The sequence below is a fragment of the Protopterus annectens genome, chromosome 5.part0 (assembly GCF_019279795.1).
Source record: "Protopterus annectens isolate FY-2018-M chromosome 5.part0, PAN1.0, whole genome shotgun sequence".
NCBI classification, from domain to species: domain Eukaryota; kingdom Metazoa; phylum Chordata; order Ceratodontiformes; family Protopteridae; genus Protopterus; species Protopterus annectens.
In genome coordinates, this window is record NC_056735.1 from 734,971,301 (window position 1) to 734,994,634 (window position 23,334).

The 23,334-nt window shown below is 44.9% G+C and overlaps 1 protein-coding gene across 2 annotated transcripts in view; it reads left to right on the top strand.

Annotated features, from left to right (window-relative positions):
• Positions 1-23,334, top strand: part of DYNC2H1 (dynein cytoplasmic 2 heavy chain 1) — a 6,555,988-nt gene that overhangs the window by 3,434,314 nt on the left and 3,098,340 nt on the right. For both annotated transcript variants that reach the window (XM_044072582.1, XM_044072581.1), the window contains one exon: positions 7,909-8,053. In XM_044072582.1, the coding sequence (XP_043928517.1) occupies positions 7,909-8,053 (145 nt within the window). The remainder of the gene's footprint in view (positions 1-7,908; positions 8,054-23,334) is intronic.

Sequence of the window (23,334 nt, forward strand, 5' to 3'; positions counted from 1 at the left end):
CATAGCAGACGAAGTCCTCAAAAAGATGGAGGAAAAAGCTAAATCTATGCAAACTGTTAAAGATTTCCTGCAAGTACAGCCTCCCAGATTTAGTAGGCATTGGCCTTCAAAGAATTGGTCCTTTCTAGTTTCTTTCAGGCCTTCTCAGTCCAAACCCAGGAACAGCAGACCACCTAGGTTACAGTCTCAGGCTGTGCACAGGCCTAAGCAGTGGGGGGCTCCCACTTCCAAAGCAGGAAGTATTAAGACACCCTCCTATGGAAAAATGGCACAATGACTTAATCTTAACCCTTCCAAGCCCATCTCAACTGCCTGCTCACTTAAGAGGAAAGCTCGCCCTGCATACAAAAAACTGGGAACTCATTACTCAGGACAAATGGGTTTTGAATATAGTTTCCCAAGGATACAGATTCCACTTCCACACCCTACCAACCCCAAACAGTTGGCCAGACCTACCTCCAAATCAGTGGGCAGAGGCCCAACAGCAGGTTCTCTCTATTCTACATATCAGGGCTATTCAACCTGTCCCAGCAGAAGAAAGGGGCAAGGTTTTTATTCTAGACTTTTCCTGGTACCCAGAAAAGACAGCTCCTGGCGTCCTATCTTGGACCTCTCTATTCTAAACACCTTTTTGGTAATCCCAAAATTCAAAATGCTAACACTTCAACAGCTGCTTCCTATGCCAGGCAAAGATGCCTGCTTGGCAAACTTAGACTTAAAGGAAGCTTACCTGCACATTCCAATAAGGGAATCTTACAGGAAATACCTATGCTTCAGAGCAGGCTCCATGCACTATCAGTTCTCTGCACTTCCCTTTGGTTTATCTACTGCGCACTGCGCACAGGGTATTCACAAAGTGTCTAGCTCCAGCCATTGCATTTTGCAGGCAGAGAAAATTTCAAATATACCCATACTTGGACGATTGTCTGATTCAGGCAGAAAGCCAGGACTTGCTATTAAAACATCTGGCATTCGTAAAGAAACTTATAACCTCTCTGGGTTACACCATAAATGAAAAGAAATCTCACCTAGTACCCTGCCAACAGATTGTATTCCTGGGAGCAAGCTTGAACACAACTTCCCAGATGGCTTTCCTCACTCCAGAGAAACAAGTTTACTTGACAACCTACTTCAAACTATTGGCCACAAAGCCCCAGCTATCTGCAAGGAAAATTCTGCAAGCCCTGGGGTTCATGGCCTCTTGCATTCTACTAATTCCATATGCAAGACTGCATATGAGGATACTACAGTGGTATCTAAAAAGCCTGTGGTGTCAACATTCTCAGGACCTGGAATCAGTGATTCCTATAATTCCTTGTATAAAGACAGAGTTCATTTGGTGGGCAGAGGCCTGCTACCACAACAAGGGGCTTCCTTTCACTCTACCCCCTGCCACCCAAACCCTAACAACAGATGCATCAGACTATGCATGGGGGGCTCACTTGGCAGGACAGTGCATTCAGGGCAAATGGAATCCAAGACAGATGCACCTGCATATCAACCAAAAAGAAATGTTACCTGTACAGAATTCCCTGACAGCCTTCAAAGACCGCATTCTTCCAGGACAATTATTGGTAAAGACAGACAACATCACAGTTATGTGGTACATAAGCAAGCAGGGGGGAACCCACTTGTACCCTCTCTGCAGACTAGCCATGGCTCTGTGGAACACAGCCTTGAGCTACCAAGTGCACCTGCAAGCCAAGCTCAATTCCTGCCAGGCAAGCTAAATTTACTGGCAGATGACCTAAGCAGAAATCTCATGGACCCACATGAAAAGAAACTGGAACCAAAAATATTCAACCTCTTGAGGAACAAATGGGGGACTCCAGAGGTAGACCTGTTTGCCTTCCCTCAGAACTACCAATTGGACAAATTCTGAACAAGGACTTCCCACAGTCAAGCCTGGAAAGTGGATGCCCTGTCCTTTACCTGGGAAAACCTCTCAGTTTATGCCTTTCCCCCCCTGCCTCTCCTCTTAAATTTTCTGCAAAAGATCAAACAGGACAATTGTATTTATTTATTTATTTTACATTTATTTTACATTTGTTGACCGGGCTAGTCTGGCTGGATACATGTCCATTTTCAGCAGAGGCCCGAGGAGAAAAGCTCCACTATATACTGGTACATTACATAAAAAACATTACTATAAGATACAACTTATAAGGATTAATGAACTAATTGAATGTAGGATATTAACAACACAGAAGCATTTTTACAGAAATGTACAGTTCTTAAATTACATCATTTTTACAGAATATGTATAATACTTAAAATACTAAATACTGAGTAGAATTCCTAATCCCATGTTATTAGGAAAAGCAGGAGTAGTAATTTTGAAAAGAAAGAAAGAAAGAGGTAGCACATACAAAGGTCTATACTATATAGTATTGACAGTTATGATAATACATTTGTGCCAGGGCACCAGTTCTAAGAAATAGAATTGCACAGCAGGGAGCAAAGTGTAGGTTTAAGTGAGAGGGTAGATGACAGGATCCAGAGGTGTATTGAGTAAAGAGAAAAGATGTTATAGGAAAAGTAATATCTAAGTGGATATAAGGTGAGCTACAGAGGAGAAGTGATACAAGTAGTAGAGACAAGTAGAGAAAGTAATGGAGGGAGTTGTAAAGAGAGTTGGGCACTAAAGTCAGTCAGGATTAGAACAAGGGCATAACCAGTTGGATTTGAAATGGTACCTTAGTTGTTTCTTGAAAAGTTTTGATGAGCCTAGGGAGGTCAGTTCTATGGGAAGTTTATTCCAGTAAGAGCCAACAACATTTGTAAACAAGGAGTCGCCAGCTTTATTGTGTGATTTGAGAGTAGTGACTAGCAGTTTGTTTGCTGAGCGGAGGGAAGTAAGATTCTTGTAGGGGTGACAAGGTTATTAAGTATTGGTGTATTATTAGGGTAATGGAGAATTTTATAGGTGATAACTAACTGGTGGAGGAGAATTAGATTTTGAAGTTCAAGCCAGCCGAGTTTTTTGAGATTATCACAATGATGGATACGAAATGGGGAACCTGTGGCAAATCTGGCAATGTTATGGTAGGTTGTGGCAAGTTTCTGAAGGTTTGATTTTGAAAGGTTGATAAAGGATGGGGAGGCATACAGTAATGTAGAGATGAGATGAGTTTGGGCTAGAGACACCCTGCTAGTTGGTGTAAGAAAGGGCTTAAGTCTATAGAGGGCACCTATCTTTATTTACAGCTTTGATGGTTAGGTCGATGTGGGAATCAAAGTTCAGTTGATTATCTATTGTAAAACCTAGCAGTTTAGTTGAAAAGTCAGGTGTAATGATAGTGCCATTATCAGAAACAATAGAGAAGGAGAAGGGGGTAGACTTAGGGTAGGTGAGAAAAGTAATAATTTGTTTTTTGGGATTCAGGAGGAGACAGATATGTTGGAACCATTTTTCTGCTGCTGTAAAGACTTTTGGGTGGAAGAATGGAGTTCAGCTGGAGATCCAGCAGAGCAGATGAGAGTTGAATCGTCTGCATACTGAATACATGTGGATGTTGGGAGTGAAATAGATAGGTTATTGATAAATATGGAGAAAAGAAGGGGACCTAGGATGGATCCTTGAGGGACACCGATAGTGACTGGGAGCTGAGAAGCTAGATGGCTGGCCCAAAGCACAGCTTGTTTTCTATCCTTCAAGTAAGAGTCAAACCAGTGCAATGCCATAGAGTCAAGTGAGAGAGATTTCAAAGTGTGTAGCAGAAGTTGATGGCTCACCATATCAAAGGCTTTAGACAGGTCGAGAAATAAAGCAGAGGAGAAAAGGTTGTTACTGTGATTTTTGTTGATATTGTCTGTGAAGGAGAGAAGAGCAGTAGAAGTGCTATGGAAAGGTCTAAAGCCGTGTTGGGAGTTTGCTAGTAGGCTATTATGTAAGAGATGATTTAAAAGTTGTTGGTGTATACAACGTTCCATAATTTTAGATAGAGGCGATAGAAGGGCTATGGGACGGAAATTCGTAAGCTCATTAGTGTTTCCTCCTTTATGCAGAGGAATGATGTGAGACCTTCCAGAGGGAAGGAATAGTAGATTCGGTTATTGTTCTATTAATTAAGATGGAGACTGGGTATGCTAGTTCTGCTGCTGCTAGTTGTAGATATTCGGATGGTAGTTGGTCGGCTGATGGAGTGCATGGTTTAAGCTTTGAGAGTAATTTACGTATGTAGGTAGTGGAGACTGTCTTAAATTTTAGTGTGGGGGTATTTATTTGAGGAGAGGTCTTTTGAGGAGAAGTTGGGGGAGCCATGGTGTTTGCTAGTGAGGTGACTGTTTCAGAGAAGAAGTTGTTGAATGTATTGGCAATTATGTTGGGAGGGGTTTGAGCTAGGTTAGTTGGAGTAGGTGTTTTGGTATTCCCTGGATGGAGCAGTTTGTTGACAAGCTAAGGACAATACTGATTGCACCAGACTGATCACACCAGCACTGGTACCCCCTCTAGCACAGTATGACGCTACTGGAACCATGGCACCTGCTTCGGACCCCTTCCCTGCTGCCCCAGCAGGTGGGCCAGATTCTGCACCCTCAGCTTCAAACCCTAAACCTTGCAGCCTAGCTAATTCCTTGAGCTTGCCAATAGCATCCCTCAGTAAGCAGGTGCTAGATGTCATTTTGGAGGCAAGGAGGCCTAGTACTAGAAAATCCTGTGCTGAAAAGTGGAAAAGATAACTGTTCCTGGAGCCAGACTCAGGGGATGGGCAACAACGGTGCCTAGCTTACCTCATATTCTTTAGTACTTAACAGAAATGCTCCATAAAGGCCTTTCCTTCTCGTCAATTAAAATTTATGCCTCTGCCATTTCCGTACATTATAATACTGAGCCCCCCCTCTTTTCTCACCCCCCTGCTAAAGCAATTACTTAGAGGGGCCAAAAATTTAAGACCCCCCAGGAGAGCCCCTACTCCAGCCAGGGACCTTAATTTTGTATTGGAAAAGCTCAATCTCCCTCCCTTTGAGACAGCTGCAACTGCAGAATTGAAATTCCTTTCTTGGAAAACAGCCTTCCTTCTAGCCATTACTTCAGTAAGAAGAGTGGCTGAATTACAGGCCCTTATGGCAGTGGAACACCCTTCATTATCTTCCATGCAGACAAGGTTTCCCTTAGGACCAATCCTTCTTTTATGCCCAAGGTGGTGTCTAGTGTGGCCCTAAATCAAGTCCATTCCTTTGCCTACTTTTTCCCCTAATCCACAAAACAAAGGAGAATGAATACTGCACTCTCTGGACGTGCACAGACAACTTAGATTTTACTTGGACAGGACTAAGCCTCTCAGAAAATCTGAACAGCTGCTAGTTGGCTTTGCTGCAGGGGCAGAGGGGAAGGCCATTTCAAAGCAAACCATTTCTAAATGAATAGCCATTGCATTCATTTCTGCTATAAGCACCATGGAAAACCTACCCCGCAGGGGATAAGATCACATTCCACCAGGGCTGCATCTACCTCTACAGCCTTTCTCAGAGGAGTCCCTACCAGGGATATCCTAGAAGCTGCTACCTGGAGCTCTGGACATACCTTCACCAAGCATTACCCACATACCTATTTTTTTCTAAATCCAGAGCTGGTTTTGCCACTGCAGTCTTGCAGGGCTTAATAGCTGGCCCTAATGCTCTCTAACTTCCTCCTCCCTTCCTTAGTTTTGGGAATCAACCCAAATGAGATGACTGCAACAGTGAAACACGAAGAACATAGTACAATTGTGTACACTTACCATAAATGTAGATGTTCGAGTGTATTCACTGTTGCATTCCTGGTTACCCTCCCTCCAGCCCCCTGACTTCTCGGCTCTACCCTTCCTTTTTGTTTGGTGTATTTAAGCTTTCTGGTGTATTGGCTTTTTGATGGAGGTGTATCATAACATATAATTGCTTCCCATTGTGGAGGCACCTGACATCTGAGGCAAGAAAAACTGATGTAATGGCGTTGGCTGCATGTTTTATACCCCTGACGACCTGACGTCATGGAAGAAGAGACAGCATCCGACGCAGGAATCCAAGACTCTGGTATTCAGGCCAGCTGAGGGCTACCTGCAGGCAGATAACCCAAATGTGAGGACTGCAGCAGTGAATACACTCGAACATCTACATTTATGTTAAGTGTACACAACTGTACTTTCTTACACATTAGTAAGAATGTGGGGGGGGGGCTGCAGGAGTTGACCTTCCTTTGGCATTTCTGTTACAGGATTCAGCCTTCCAGGAATTGTTTTGCACTCTTTCAGATATCCACAGTGTTATTCCAACTGGGGAGGACTCTGTAGCAAATATAAGTCATGTAATGATGGTTTGCTTGGGTGTCCTCAGTAGTAGATGCATGTACTCACCACATCACAGCAGTTACGTATTACAGAAGACTTTCCCACAGATCATCTGATACGTTGAGTAAGAACTTTTAAACTAAGCTGCTTGGATAATCCAAATTTTATTATGTACATGAAGTAGTAAAGGAGCCAGCCCTTAAACTTTGAATCTTTTGGCAATCTTGTTTTACATTACTTTGTCTTAGACAAATCAGAAATGGCAGTATGTGCATCTTTAGTCACATACACTATTTAAGCTCTGCCATTAGGGCCTGGTCTCCAACACAGATTTTTTTTCAGTCATTTTATATATTTTTGCATTTAGTAGATAGGCTGTAGAAATAAATTCTGGGGTTCAAGAAAGGCTCATAACCTGTAATGCATCTCCATTGTAGTTGTGTACAGTAGCTGTATACATGTAGTTATACACTCAGGAGAGTGCCTCATTTAAGATAGCGAGAGGTGTTTTCACTTATGAAATCCTTTTCATGTCATACATATTAATTTAGGATGTCTGCATAGATTTGAATTTTTTACTGACTGTCCAGCTGATTTCTGTGATTTAATACTAATTTAGAATATTATCTTTTACTTTGCACATATCCCTAAAAAGAAAATTGAATGCACACACACACAGAGACGTTAGAAGCACTGTTTATTATGTATGAGGTCATTGTTTCTCTAACTGCAGTAATTTTGTAGCAGCTTGCCGCAGCAGTTACCTTTGCATGTTACTGTATATTTTTAAATATCTTCATCAGTTGAATGTTTTAAAACATTAGCATTATATACATCATAACTGTTGTTTTACACTTTTACTTGGTACATTATCATAAACCTTATTCAGTGAAGCAAGTTTGTTTTTCTCTAATGTGAGTTTTATGTTATTTTTTTGTAATATGGTTAGACTGATAAAGTAATTTTAGTTGGCGCTTAATTAACTAATTCTCATTATGTAAATACTGGCGTATTTGAGGTCGGGGACACCTATCACAGATCCCCATTTCCAACTTAGTGACCTGAAAACTGTTGCATTAAATTGTGAAGTAAATACTACCCCCCAGCTTGTTAAGTTGGCATGAATTGGAGTGGAAAATTTGAATAACTGACAAGATTAGTTTGATCTTCTGATATTTGACTTAAACTAGGATTGTGTCAGTTTGGTTTTGTTTTCATGTATATAAATATATGATTGCCTGTGTTGTAAGTGATAGTTTAATAAAGGTGTTTCTTGTTTAAAAAAGGAATTTAAAAAAGGAATTGAATAATTTATGTAATATTGCTTAGGTTATACGATATATAGCAATATATGTGAAGTATGTTTGTTATGTTAATATAGTTTATTACTTTTATATGAATGTAAATTTGCCTGTGTCACGTGATAATTTAGTAAGGGTGTTTGAAAAAAAAATGTTCATGTCATTAGTCAAAGTAGTCTATTTTTATTTGGTAGTCGTGCAGACGAGCTGTAAATTTATGGAGTTGTCAGACTGTAAAAATACAAATCAAACCAGACTCATTCTTATTCTTGTTAGTAGTTTACAAGCCAGAAGGAATTCTAAAATTGTCATTTGATTTTTTTCCCAATATTTTAAAGTTACCCTGCTAAAGAACAATTGCAAGCAATCTATGAAGCATATTTAGAACCCATACTTCAGCGAAACCTAAAAAGCCAGCCTGCTTGGGGTTCTCCAGAAAGACTACATCAGTTGTCAGGATCTCTTGTGCAAGTTTATGAACAGGTAACATATATTTTTTATTATTTGAAACAGACACACCTACACACAAAATAGTGCACACATTCATATACATACACAGACGTAAGTGTGTGTGTGTGTCTGTGTGTATATGTATGTGTGTGTGTGTGTCTCATTTCTCTCTTTTCCAATAACTTTTATCCTTTACAGCATTGTAGGGTTACTCAAGCCTGTGATCTTACTCTGGCAACCAGCTGGTGCAAGACAATGAAGCTCATTTTGGATAGAATCTCATTCTTTTACAACACAAATACTCACGAATACATGCATTGCAGTCACAACCATAGGCAGTGTTGAAGATCGCCAGTGTGTGTCTTTGGGAGAGGGAACGATACCAGAATACCTAGAAAAAAAAGCCATGTAGTCACAGGGAAGATGTGCAGTATCTGGACAGAAGGCACTCACCTGAGAGTCTTAACTGGAGACCTCTTGCGTGCACTACTGTGTCACTGTGTGCATGCCTGAGTGTGTGTGCGTGTCTATGTGCACATGTGCGTGCACAGATACACATGCGTGCGCGCACACACACACACACACACACACACACATTTTTTCTCACCACAGCCACTGACCTCAGATTCCTCAAGTGGCAACTCCATATACTCCTGTTCTCAGCAATTGCCAACAAGGAACAGCCCCCACCCACACTGTGATTCACGCCAAGATGACAGGAAGTTCTTCCTTTCAGTAGAGCTCTCAGTATGAAGGTCCTCCAGATTCTTTGTGTGTAGGTTCTGTGGGTGAGGAGCTGTCACACACTGCTGGGACAGTATGTACTGTACAAGGAGCCATCATACTGTGACTTCGGTGTAGTTTTTTTTTTCCGTATTTGTGACACTGCCTCCTACTGACATATACCTCTGAACTCTATGAATTTTCACAGAATGTCCAGATTTTTGCCTCATATTTTTGCTCTGTTTTTCATAAAATTTGTGTTTTTTTTTTCTGCCAAGTTATTATAGCCTGGTATATTTTCCTTGCAAGATCTTACACATTTGGCATTTGCAGTGTCTGGCAGTAAATACTGATATTTCACACACCAACTAATTAAAGTGAACTTGGTCTTTGAGGCTGACAGTTATTTCTGCATTTTACACAGTTCAGATCTTGAGCCTGGTGTATGTTGCTGAAAGCTTCCCATTTTTGATATCTAGAGAGAAGTCTGCTGTGTGTTCTTGTGGCCATAACATTTTTAATTTAAACACCCATCTGCATTACTTATACTGTCTTGGAGAAGACAACAGTGTCAAGCATTGCTGTAAGTGCTAGTGGTAAAATAAGCCCTGCTATCTGGTAACATTTGACTTACTTAATGCCATAATGTAATCTGCATTTGAAAGCTTCTCATTTGAGAATTAGCAAAAGGCTCCTTCACCCAATCCAGGTTGCAGACAGAAGAGTGCTACAGGGACTGAACTGTTGAAAGTAGGCTGGAACTTAACCCACATTGGAAGTAAGTCTGTTGCTGAAATAGCCTTTTAGGTCTTGCAGATGCTGAGCTCCTTGTCAGGCTAGGGCTTGAGTGTGCACCATTACTTCAGCAAGTGAGGTATCAGAAGGAAGCAGTCTCCTGGCTTCTATTGAGTATGTGTGTGGAAGGCTAGTATTCTGGTATGTTTCTACCACCTGGCTGTTGGTTGACATGCCAGCGCTTTAGGCTGACCAAGCTGATCTGAGAACCAGGTATCACAGGAAATTCAAAAATAAACCACCCTGGTGGTCTGCCACCATAAACTGTACAACAAAATAAATAAACTCCTGTAGGATCTCAAAGCTGTACCCCTTAAATTATGGGGAACCCTGGCTGGTTTTGCATAAGTAGTTCCAGTCTCTTATGAGTAAAACCGGTGTTTTCTGACACAATTGTTCTTACAACTGTCCTCCCAGAAAAAGTGCAGCATAGTAACTCTGTAGAAAAAATGCTGCTTCAACCACTTATGTTAAAATTGGTGCTACTACTCTTCAGATAGATACTGTCATAAGAGACCTGGGTACTTAACGGATGCAACTCTCTTTTATTTAGTCATTATGTTTCCATCACAGTCAGAAAATTATTCTATTGGGCTCAGTTAATTTACAAGGGAGTATCTTTAAGATCCAAAGAAGTCATTCTACTGAACTCTCTACCTTTGAGCCATGAACAAAGTAGTACTTTGGCTAGCTTTCAGACTAGTCTTGATTGGATGGGTAGACACAAATTTATGCCGGGGTTATCTTGTATGTCTCTGACTGATTTGGAATATGCGCACTATTAAGTGCTTGAAATGGATAGTAAGTACTTTAAGCATGTTTACATAAAGGTATATATGGTCAGGCATTTTATGGTCACCTTGCTTTCTTGACTAGTATTGTTTGTTTTCCTGTGTTCCTAAATATTATTTCTTAGACTCTGATTCCAGTGATTGTGTTTCCTTTGGCACATCTTTGCTTCAGGACTTTCTGTGTCATTGATTTCTTATGCCGTATTCTGGCTCTTGCCTCTTGAAGAAAGAGTATTTTCAATTTTGCTGCTTAATATTCTTCCCAGCAGATGCTCAGTAAAATGGTGTTTCAAGTTACATATAGCAAATATAAGGTCATGCTTAACCTAAATCCCAACAAGCACACTAATTTGTTTGATGTTTTCTGAAAGATAAATTCTGAGAACAGTCAGTGACTTGAAAGCAGTAAAAAAAAAAAATTCTTTTTTTTTTTTTTTTTTTAGGAGGAAAGCCTCCTTGCACCCCCCCAGTTACATATACCAACTCCATGGCTGCACCACGGTGGAGGGAAAAAGGGCAAAAAAACATTTGTGCAGTGCAACCTCACACTGTATAAGAAAGACATTGTGATAAATCTCATCACCACTTTAAATTTTTCATTAAAGATCACCAACGGAACAGCCTGCAGCCAAGTGTTGGTGAGCTTGCACTCTCACTGTAGATCCAGTGTTGTCTTTTCTATCCAGCTTCAACCTGTGAGTTATTGGACCAGACACAAGATGTCTTATCTTCAGTCTAAGAGCTCTGTCTCCTCTACTCATATACCCTGTTCTCATACTGTGTCTCCCCACATCTCATTTGCCATCATCAAGATTGGATTGTGGTCTTCAGAGGTCCACTAACTGTATTCTTCCTCTAGGTGATTTTGTCTGTATTTCCTTATACTAGGCAAGTAGTTATAGCGGTTATAAAATGCCTAACCATATATTCTTTAAGTAGACATACTAAAAAAAATTATTGTCACCTATTTCAAGATGACTCTTGGAACAGTTTTGTTTTGAAGCTTTAGGTATGCATTTCATTGAACTAACCAAGGAGTTAGGCAGAAATTCAGAAATAGTGTGAACAGGATTTTTTAATTCAAGTTAAGTATTTGTTTATATCAAATGATTAAATTCTTTCCAGTAGAAGTTATGATTTACTAAATTAGTTGTTAATAATGATTCAGTCTTATGTTCTCAGCAGAATGTATAGATTTAGTATGGTCTTCTCTCTGGCTATAACCTGTGGGTTATCAGACCTAATATGGGTCATCTTAGACTCTTCAGTCTGAAATCTCCTCCTCCTCTACCCACAGTACCCTGCTCTTATATTCTCTTCCCAGATCTCATTTGTCGCCATCAAGAGTGTATTGTGGTCTTTAGAGCTCCTCTAACTGTACCTTTATTTTGGATAGCTGTAGGTGATTTTGTTTGTATTTCCTTTACCCCCCACCCCAGTTTTTTGCTGTGTGTTTTAGGTATAGGCTGTAGATTCCCAAAATTCTGTTCTGGAAGTACCCACCCCATCAGGGAAGGGACACAGCAGTTGAAATTCAGAAACTGCTAGCCATTTGAGTCTTCCAGGAGTTCCCAGCAGACCAGTGATGATCTGGGGTCTGTTTCAGGTTCTTTTTGGCACCAAAGAAAAACAAGGACCTCAGTCCCATTCTGAATCTCAGCAGGTTAAAATGTTTCATCTAACAGACCAAATTCCAGATGGTCACTCTGCAGTTCAATCTCTCCCTCCTAAGGAAGGACAACTGAATGTGCTTGGTAGATCTCAAGGATGCCTACCGTCACATAAAGATACCGAGGCACTCCATGAGATTTCTGCACTTACAGCTGGGGACCAATCATTACCATTTTCTGTGTCTGCCATTTGGTCTCATTACAACTCACTGGGTGTTCACCAAATGCTTGGCAGTAGTGGCAGTCTGGCTTAGGCTGCAGGGATTCTATGTCTTCCCTTACCTGGATGATTGGCCCTCCACAGCTTCCATAAAGGCATACCTAAGCAAAGCTCGAGATTCCTTACTCCATCTATGTCTGTCCTTGGGCATAGTGGTGTATTATGAAAAGTCCAGCATGGAACCAGTTCAAGTGCTGGAATTTGTTTGCCATTCGAATATGATCATTCAGGCAGCCAAGCTACCATTATCCAGACTGACCTCGCCTTCACCTGCAGGCTTCAGGCATCTCAAATGCTACAGAATCACAAACCCTGTGCCACTTCAGTACTTCGTCTCCTTAGACAAATGCCAGCTGCTATTTCGTTTAACAAGGTTCCACTTGAGAGCTTTACAGTGGACTCTAACAGTTCAGTTGTCCTGTCTGACACATCCTATTGATTTTGTAGTGACAGTGATAAACATTTGTCATCACCACATTCATTGGTGGTTGGAGTCTGTGCTGGTCATGGCAGGGCAGCCTTTTCACCGTTCCTAGGACATGGTCACTGTGAACTTTTCTGTTGGAGTGAAGGTCATTTCTAGGGGAAGACTGTCCAAAGTACCTGGTTGAGATGTAATGCCAATCTTCACATCAGTGTCTTGGAAATGAAGGTGGTCCTCCAATGATTGCAGGCCTTTAATTTCCTTCTCCCCAAGGGTGTGATTGCCATTCTAAAAGACAGCACGTCAGATCTAAAGTAGTTTACTACATTTGGTATTCAACCTGTGGGTCTCGGATTTACATCAGATCTGACACGGCCACATTTTCCAGCTATGGATCCAAGCTCCAGACTCCTCCTCTTACCCATAATGCCCTCCTGTCTTCCTTCTCCCTTCAGATCTCATTTGCTGGCATAGTGGTTACAAGCATGGTTTCTGAGCTCTAGCTAGTCAGTCACGTAAGTGAACAAAACTCTAGTTGTTCTATCTGATTTCTTCCTATTTTCTTCCTTACATCTTTTCTTTACTCCCCGCATCTGCATCGGACAAAAAAAACCCCTTTCTTCTCTTTTCTGCCTAGAGAGTGTGTGTGTGTGTGTGTGTGTGTGTGTGTGTGTGTGTGTGTGTGTGTGTGTGTGTGTGTGTGTGTGTGTCTGTGTGTGTGTGTCTGTGTGTGTGTCTGTGTGTGTCTGTGTGTGTGTGTCTGTGTGTGTGTGTCTGTCTGTCTCTGTGTGTGTGTGTGTGTGTGTCTGTCTGTCTGTCTGTCTGTCTGTCTGTCTGTCTTGGGATGGCAGAAGTCCCTAAGGCAGGTTTTTAGGAAATGCACAGAGTGCGGCCATAAGCTATCTCTGGCAGATGGCCACACTCTGTGCATGGTTTGTCTTGGTACAGAGCACCTTAAGTCCCCCTGTCCTATCTGCACTGCCTTCAACCCCAGGGCACTTAAGGACAGGTGGGTCAAACTGATTCTGAAGGGTTTGCACCCCCTCTTCAGGGACTACAGTCCCTTCTTCCCAAGCTGGGGTAGCAGCGGCTGCTGCATGTACTTACTCTTCCCTGACCTCAGGGACTCACACTCCTGCCAAGAGGTCGAGGAAAGGGGATATGGCTAAGAAAGACTGTTCTCGCAAGCGGTCCCCTGACAGCTCGTCTCAGGCAGGTCAGTCACCAAGAGTTAAGCCTCGGTCTCCTCTGTTGCACTCACCCATGTTCTCCCCTGAGCCCGAGGAGTCTCGTAACTGGTCCCCAGTTAGCTCTCCTCCCCACCGGCTCTCCCGACCTGTTTCAGTGGCATCCTCCCACTCACCCAGAGTCTCAGCTAAGCGGAGATGGACAAGATGATGCCGAGATTTATCCGCATTCAGATTCAGATGGGGATCTTGCCAGTGCCCTCTCCCTCCGGAGGGGGCTCCTTGCAACCTTTGTTCCGACCAATAACTCCTTCTCCGATCCAACCGGTGGTTGGAGTTTTTGGATCTGAAGACCCTTGAGGTCGAGGGGTCGGCACAGATGGTACCATGTACCTCGATGCTGGCTATTGCCTTAAGCTTGTCTGATCAGATGGGATCGGATCCGAGCTCTCTGAGCCGTAGCATCTGGGTTAGATCCGAGGGTGTGCTCTGTGTTCTGAGAGCTTCGGAGCGGAGCATTCCACTCGGCTTCTAGGCTCCAGGAGGCTTGCCTCCGACTCTCCTGTCAGGTCATGGGGAGGGGAATGGGCCCCGCCAGTATGTCCCAGGAGGTTTGTTCCCCCTCAGCATTCCACATGGTGGAGAGGGTTCTTGCGGTGTTGAAGCCTCTGAACATCGCATCCTTGGACTCTGTTCAGACCCCCTTGGCTTTGAGCGCAGTTCCGACCATCTTGCCGTCTCAGGGACAGCCCATGGTCGCTATACCCTAGGAAGTTCCCGGTGGAACAACAAGAGGTTTGTGAATCCTCCTCAGAGAGTCCCCCTGAGGAGGTACCATGCAAATGTAAGTGTAAGAGGAGGGACTTGGGCTCTCCTCCAGAGTCCGTCACAGAAGACACAGACTTGGATGAAGGGAAGGTTCCCCAAGGATGTCACCTTTGGAGACATCATGGAGCTCCTTCACCCGGGGGGGGGGTCAGCCCCCAAACCAACCTCAGATGAGCCTTTTTTCCTGGTGGCATTTGGCTTGGGCCCATCTACCTCTTGGGTGTCCCCTCCTGCTGATCCACTCGTGGATCTGATAACATCTATTGCATGGAAGGAGCCATACACACAGTAAAGCCCATTAATAAGCGCCCCAACAAAGTGTTGAGCTCGACGTCAGACAGGACACATTGGAACAAGGAGTCCCCAGTTGATGAGATGATGGTGGTGGCCACCACAAAGAAGGAGCTCGCCACCGTTCACTCCCCTGATAGAGAATCAAGAGCGATGGACCATTTTGGGAAGCAAGTATATGCTTCAGCCACCTTCTCGGTGAGGGAGCTGAACTATATGGCACATGTCATTTGACTCGAGAGAGATGTAGTGATGGAAATCACAGAGTTTACCCCAGAGTCCATGTTGGCGGAGGACAAAAAGACCTCCACCTGAATGGCCACTCTAAAAGCGGTTGCCAGTGCATCCATTTGACTGCTCTTTCATGCCATGGAGGGAGACGCAAGGGCGGCCTCAACAGGCATTGCCATCAGGCGTCACGCCAGGCTCCAGTTGTGTCAATTTTTAGAGCCCTTCAAGGCGTCTTTCACCAACAGTCCTCTATGATGGTTCTTCCCTCTTCAGAAATTCTGTGAAAGAGACACTGGTCCAGAGCGAGAAGGATGGGAAGACACTGTCTGCCATCGGGCTCTGCTTCTTGTCTCCTCAAAGATCCTTTTCCAGGAATCAACGAGGAACGAAGAAGATGTGGTTCTGGAAGTCTTGGGTGTCTTCCCGGGATGCTTAGGATTCTCAATCCCCCAGAGGCAGAGGGGGTCAGAGTAGACGCCGCCAGAGAGGCAGAGGGTGTCCTAGGAATTTCGGGTTCCGAGAACCTTTCTCGGAGGGACCCAGCCAGCAGCCCTGATGGGTTGCCCGCCTGCTCATCTCTGGAGGCAGTCTGGGGTCGTCTGTTGCTACACCCAAAGGCATGGGAGTACATTATAACAGATTGCTTGGTGTTGCGAATCATATCCAGAGGATATTTTGTTCCATTCAAGGAACATCCCTATCCAAACAAGCTCCTCTCAGACATCCCACCTGCGCAACAGGAGGAAACAGCACTAGAAATAGGAAAGCTGCTGAATAAACAAGTCATCCAACCAATCGCCCCAGACCAGTCCAGAGCTGGCATTTACTCCAGGTTCTTTTTACTGCCAAAGAAAACGGGGGACCTCAGACCAGTCTTGGATCTGTCCACATTGAACCTGTCAGTAACCAAGACAAAATTCTGGATGGTCACTCTTCAATCTATCCTGCCCTTCCTGCAGTCCAAAGAATGGATGTGCTCGATCAATCTCCAAGATGCGCACTACCACGTCAAAATGGACAGGCGATCCCAGAGGTTTCTTCGCTTCCGGCTGGGAGCCAATCACTACCAGTTCAGAGCCCTTCCCTTTGGTCTCACCACAGCCCCCAGGGTGTTTACTAAGGTGATGTGGGTTGAGGCTCCAGGGTATTCAGGTCTTTCTGTACCTGGACGATTGGCCCTTTGCTGCCCCTTCAGAGCATCTACTATGCCAGGCCAGGGATTACTTCATTTGGTTAGCGAGCAGTCTGGATATTGCATTCAATCTGAACAAATCTTCTCTAGCGCTGGTCCAGATTCTGGATTTTATTGGGACACATTTGGACACTCTTTAGATGAGAGTTTTTCTCACCCCAGACAGGATACGCAGTCTAAGATTACATGTGTTACAAATTCTTCATGCTGAAGTCTCTACAGCCGAAGCAGCTCTCAGAGCATTGGGTTCTATGGTGGCCACAATCGTATCCCCTGCCGATAGCTCGCTTTCATATGAGAGTTCTTCAGTGGACACTTGCGGTCCAGTGGTCCCGGTCAGACCTTCTTCTCTCCTTTCCAATGAGAATCTCAAGGGTATGCAGGGATTCCCTTTGGTGGTGGATTCAATCTCCGGATCTGCTCAAGGGCGTTCCTTTCACCCAGCTTTCCCAAAACCATGGTGACCACGGACACCTCCCAGCTAGGATGGGGGGGCACTGCTCGGGAAGGACAGCTCAAGGCACTTGGTTCCCATCTGAGACCAAGTTGCATATCAACATTCTAGAGATGAAGGTGGTCCTTCTTGCATTGCAGGCACTTCATGCTCATCTTCCTCTAGGGATGATTGCCATTCAGACAGATAATATGTCATACAACTTGTATACAGTATGCGGACAACTCCACACTTATCTGCTCTGCCTCCACTCCCACAGAACTACAATCCCTATCCCAAATCACCTTCAATAAAGTAGAGAACTGGCTGAATAATCGTAGTCTCCTGCTTAACCCAAACAAAACCAAACTTTTTCCTTTCTCCCCTACCCGTAAGTTAACATTACCAATAATTACAATCTCATCTAGCAATGGCACCATAATCTCCCCTGAACCTTACACTAAACTACTTGGAGTAATCATTGATAATAATCTGAAGTATGACGGCCATATAGACAAAACCATAAAAACAGTTAACAAAAAATAGACTCCTTGTATAGGATTAAACAATTTTTAACCCCATCTGCCAGAACTGCCATAGCTCGGACACATTTGCTGTCAACCCTTCTCTATGCCTCACCCATCCTTACAAATCTAAGTAAATCAAACCGTAACAAAATCACTACCTCCTATAACAATATAGCTAGATTTGCCACAGGGTCAGCCTATAGAACCCACCACTGTCAAAATCTTCACAAACTAGGCTGGCTAGAACTACCCAATCAGCTCCTTTATAACCACCTCATAGTTATTCATAAAACCCTCTACCTGCCTACCAGTACTCCCATTCTGTCTAATATTATTACCCCCTATAGCAACCTAGCATCCTTCCGCTCATCCAACAGAATGCTAGTACAATCAACCAAAGCCAACAACGCAGCTGGAGAATTTTTAATGTTAAGTTGCCTCTCTCGCCTTCATTCTTGCTGGTTGGGTTCGGCTCCGACTCGGCCATTTTCTAAAGCTCGAGAGCTATTTACTGGCTCGAGGCCTCCCTATATGCCACAATGCCTGGCGCTAGACCCCCAGATCTCATTTGCCGCTTCAGCTACGAGGTTGCACTTCACTGGCTCAGGTCGTATTAATCTTTTGTATTTTTAGTAGTTAAACTGTTAGTGTATATTTTTCTAATCTTTTGTTAAATCAGAGTAGTACTGTAGACTAGTCTTAGTTTCCCTGTGTTTTCTGACCTTTAGGAAACTCGTTTTTACTAAGAGAGTCCCCCCCCATCTCCCTAAGTAGGCCGTTTAAGTTAGAGGCTATCCCCTTCCCCTTTATATTGTTTTCAGTAGGAAGTAGTGTTTAGCCTTTGTAGTCTAAGATCATAGTCTCTTAGGTTTTGTTAAAATTTTTTGTGTGAAGGTGTGGGACTAGTGTGTGTGTGTGTGGGTTTTTTTTTTTGCACTAGTCAAAAATTTTATCCGTCAGTATTCCTTTTATTTATAACATGTCAAAGGATACCAAGGCATCTGGGTTCAAGAAGTGTGACTCGTGCTGTCAGAAAATGTCTCTGACAGACAGTCACACTTCTTGTGTTTATTGTTTGGGTTTCCTACACCTGCAGGACTCTTGCTCGGTATGTCATGCCTTTAGTCCGAGAGTCATGCAGGAGCGTAGGAACAAGTTAATTCTCAGAGGTTTACTAAAACCCAAGGGGTCTCTGGCAAAGTCTTAGCCAGCTAAAAGCCCTAAGCCCACCAAGCTGTCAGCTCCCAGTACGGAGCCGTCGCCAGGTGGAGCATCTGCTTCAATTTCGGTTCCAGCCGGGACCGAAGTATCAAAATCTCTCTCGGCTCCAACCTTGGTGTCGGAGCCATCAGGGAGCCATAAGAGATCCAGATCACCATCCCTGGAGTCGATTCGCTTGGCTCCAGGATCACCTTTGCTACAGTCTGAACGGAGCCATAGGTCCCACTCTTCTCGGTCCTCGAGGCTGTCCGATCATGACTTGGAGAGAGTGGTTAGTAGACTCCTCAAATCGCAGGCCCTGGCTAAAATGTTAACTAGCCCTCCTCATCAGGCTGTGGCTGCTCCCTTTTCTGAAGTAGTTCCTCCTCTGACTCCTCCTGTCAGTTCGGAGCCAGAGCTTGTTGGGGCTCAGATCCTGGAAATGTCGGCGCTGATGCATCCCCTTTCGGTTCCTTCGTCGGCTCTGATTTCTTCAATGGTTCCGTCCTTGGAGGGATCTGGGTGCCGAGACTCCCTCGTCGGCTCCAAGGTGGAGAGTGGCATTGGACCCTTGTCCGACCCCGTTCTCCCTCTCGGAGCTTCGGCGCAGGTAAGCTTGGCTCCTACACCGGCCTCGGAGCAGTCCCTTTCGATGCCGGAGAGGATTCCCATGTCCTTGGAGCGGGGACCCTCTTCTGTGCCGGACAGGGGCACCTTCGAGGTCATGAGGAGCGTGCTGACTTCTGAGTCTGCACCTCGATCAGCCCTTTCAGCTCCTCCCCCCAGGGTGCCTGCTTCGGTCTCTGCCCCTCCTCCAGACCCCAAGCGAGGGGATCAAATGCTCCAGGTCACCCCACTGGGGTGTATCTTCCTCTTCTGAGGCCTCCCCTGAGATTTCAGAGGAGTCCCCTCGAAAGAGAAAATGTAAGAGGAAACATGTTGACTCCCCAGAGTCTGTCACGTCAGATACTGACTTGGAGGATTCGGAAGGGTCCCCAAGATCCCCCTCTGAAGATGTCTCTTTCTCAGACATCCTTAAGCAGAGGGGGAACTGGTCTGCCCTTAACCCTTCTGAGGACGAGTCGGTATACTTGGATGCGTTTGGTTCTCGCCCCTCCACCTCCTGGGTGTCTCCGCCTTTCGATCCATTAATGGAAGTGGTGGCTCGGAAGGAGTGGTCAGCTCCGGACACACTGGAACCAACCCCTCGCAGGCCCACTAAGTTTATCATGGCCCCCCAAGATAAACAGTTTCTGACAAAGGGTGTGCCCGTTGATGCCATGGTGGTAGCAGCTGCCACGAAAAAGGAGTTTGCTGACACTTCTGTACCTGTCTATCCCCCTAATAAAGAGTCTATGACGATGGATAGATACGGGAAATGGATGTTTTCCTCAGCGACCTTCTCCATGCGGTCGCTGAATTATTTGTGCCACTTCACCCGTCTTCAGAAGGATCTCCTCAACGAGCTAGGAGATACCCTGCAAGATCCATCAACTGCGGGGGCTCAAGACAAGATAAACTCCCAGCTGGCGACTCTTAATTCTATCGTTAACTCCTCCATGCGGCTCATTTTGTATGCAGCTGATGGGGCGAGTAGAGCCGCAGGCACAGGCGTGGCTTTGAGAAGGCATGCCTGGATGTGGTTATGTAACTTCACTGATCCCTTCAAGGCGTCTTTCACCAACACCCCTTTTGATGGTTCGGCTCTGTTTGGACCTCAGGTGAAAGATACACTTACCAGGTGTGAGCTGGAAGGCAAGACTCTCTCTGCCATTGGAGTCCATTTTTCCACTCCCTCTAGACCATACCCTAAGGGTCAGAAGAGTGGGAAGATGTGGTTCCGGAAACCCCAAGGAGCCGTGCCTGACACACGTGGCGAGTTTCCCTCCAGAGGCAGAGGAGGGAACAACAATAGACGCCACCCGCGGGGCAGAGGGGGTCTGCAGAATCAGGGCAGCAGAGAATCTTTCTCTGACAAGCCCTTCCAGCACCCCTGAGGGGCTGCCCGGCTGTCCGCCTTCGGAGGCAGTCGGGGGAAGGTTGTCTCTGTACCCAGAAACCTGGCGTCTCATCACTCGAGACAGATGGGTACAGTCTATCATATCCGAAGTTTACAAAATCCCGTTTGTCCACACTCCCTTAAAATCAAACAACCCCATCCCAGATGTTCCACCCAGTCTAAGGGAACAGGCAGTACAAGAAATTTCAAGACTGCTAAAAAAAACGGGCCATCCAACAAGTCCCAGCAGATCAGCAAGGATCTGGAATTTACTCAAAGTTCTTTTTGGTACCAAAGAAGACAGGGGACTGGAGACCCATTTTGGATCTCAGCAGACTAAACAAGTCTGTTCAAAGAACGAAGTTCCGCATGGTCACGCTTCAGTCCATTCTACCCTTTTTGGGTCAGGACAATTGGATGTGCTCCATAGATCTTCAGGATGCGTACTACCACATCAAAATGGACAGGCGTTCCAGAAGGTTTCTCCGCTTCCGGCTGGGAGCCAGTCATTACCAGTTCAGAGCCCTGCCCTTTGGTCTCACCACAGCCCCCAGGGTGTTCACCAAATGCATGGCAGTGGTTACCGCTCACCTGAGACGGCAAGGATTCCAGGTGTTTCCATATCTAGACGACTTGCTACTTACTGCTACCACCAGACATCAATTGCTAAAAGCCAGGGATTATACCATCCAAACATGCTCCAACCTAGGTATCTGAATAAATTTCGAGAAGTCTGCTTTGTCGCCTTGTTAGTCCTTAACCTTTATAGGTGCAAGATTAAATACGAAAGATCTGTCTCCAAGGCTTCCAGTAGATAGAGTGGCAGACATTCGCCGACATGTACATGTATTATTAGGATGCAGAAAGATTCAGGCCAGATTCTTCCTAAAAACCTTAGATCTCATGGCAGCAGCGATCATATAAGTTCCCCTGGCTTGTTTTCACATGAGGATTCTCCAGTGGATGCTTTTCACCCAGTGGTCCTTTCAACAACTTCCTTTGTCTCACAAGATAATAATCACACAGTCTTGCAAAGACCATTTGGCTTGGTGGATGGTCTCTCCATCAGTACCCCAGGGCAGACCATTTGTTCTTCCTCCTCCAGTTGCCACGGTGACCACAGATGCCTCCCTGATCGGGTGGGGGGGGGGCATTTCAGGGCAGGACTGTCCAGGGCACCTGCAACCCCACGAATACCACTTGCACATAAACGTCTTGGAGATGAGGGCGGTGCTTTTAGCGTTGCAAGCTCTTCAGAACTCTCTACCCACTGGGACCATTGCAATTCAGACAGACAATATGTCAGTAGTGTGGTACATCAACAAGCAGGGCGGAACCAAGTCATATCCCTTATGTCGAGAAGCACTCAGACTATGGCAGTGGGTGATCTCCTCTCAATGGTTTCTGACGGCAACACACATCCCTGGGAAGTCCAACGTCATAGCGGACAGGCTAAGCAGAGCTATTCTCATGCCTCACAAGTGGTCTCTCAACCGGACAGTAGCGGACAGAATCTTCCGCAAGTGGGGTCAGCCTTGCTGCGACCTTTTCGCAACTCCTCTCAACAGCAAGTGCGACAGTTTCTTCACTCTCTTCCCTCTTCCCGGACACTCCCCCAGAGATGCTCAAGTTCACGATTGGCCCCAGGGACTAATGTATGCATTCCCACCCTTTCCACTAATTCCCAAACTAATTCAGAAAGCTACCATGCTGGGTTGCAGGATGATCCTCATTGCCCCCCTACTGGCCTCGACAAATCTAGTTCCCATTCCTGCATCGTCACCTTCTAGAGCAGCCTTGGAATCTGGACTCAGTTCTGGACCTCCTGATCCATCAGTCGGGCAGGCTGCATCAGTCTCTTCAGCCTCTCAACCTCACTGCTTGGTTGCTCCACTTCCAACCTTAGCCAGGCTTCCCAGTATTTCCAATTCAGTGCGTGAGATTATCCTTTCCTTGTACAAACCTACAACCAGGAAGACTTATGTTAGTAAGTGGAAACGTTTCTCTTTCTGGGCAGAGGCTAGAAATATAGATCCCTTCATGGCCCCAGTCCATAACGTTCTGGACTTCTTAGCAGAACTTTTTCAAGCGGGCTCCTCGTCGGCCACCATTAGAGGTCAATTAGCGGCAATCTCTAATTTCCATATGGGCCTGTCAGAAACCAGCATTATGTCCCATAAGCTTTGCAAAGCCTTTCTGAAAGTAACAATCTGCTCAGGCCTCCAGTGAGAGATCCCCCGCCTCCGTGGGACTTGCATTTGATCCTAGCTTCCTTGATACTTCCTCCCTTTGAACCAGCAGCTTCCTGTTCCTTGAAATTGCTTACTTGGAAAACCCTCTTTTTGGTGGCCATTACTTCAGCGAGGAGAGTTTCTGAACTTCAAGCCCTTTGTGTTCGTCCTCCTTATCTAGTTTTACATAAGGATAGAGTTTCACTCAGGACTAATCCTTCGTTCCTTCCTAAGATCCCCTCTGAGAACAATTTGAATCAATCCATCGATCTGCCAGTCCTTTTTCCAAATGATTCCAACAAAGCTGAACACAAATTACACCAGTTGGACGTTCATAGGCAATTGCGTTTCTATTTGCATAGGACTGAGCAAATAAGGAAATCAGACTAACTCTTCCTGTTCTATACGGAGGGTAAGCAGGGTCGACCAGTGTCTAAAGTAACCTTATCCAGGTGGTTGTCCTCTATTATTACCCTTATTTATCAGTTGAGGCATAAAGAACTCCCTGCTAAACCTAAAGGCCACTCTACTAGGGCTTTAGCTACGTCGGTAGCTTTTCAAGCAAGACTATC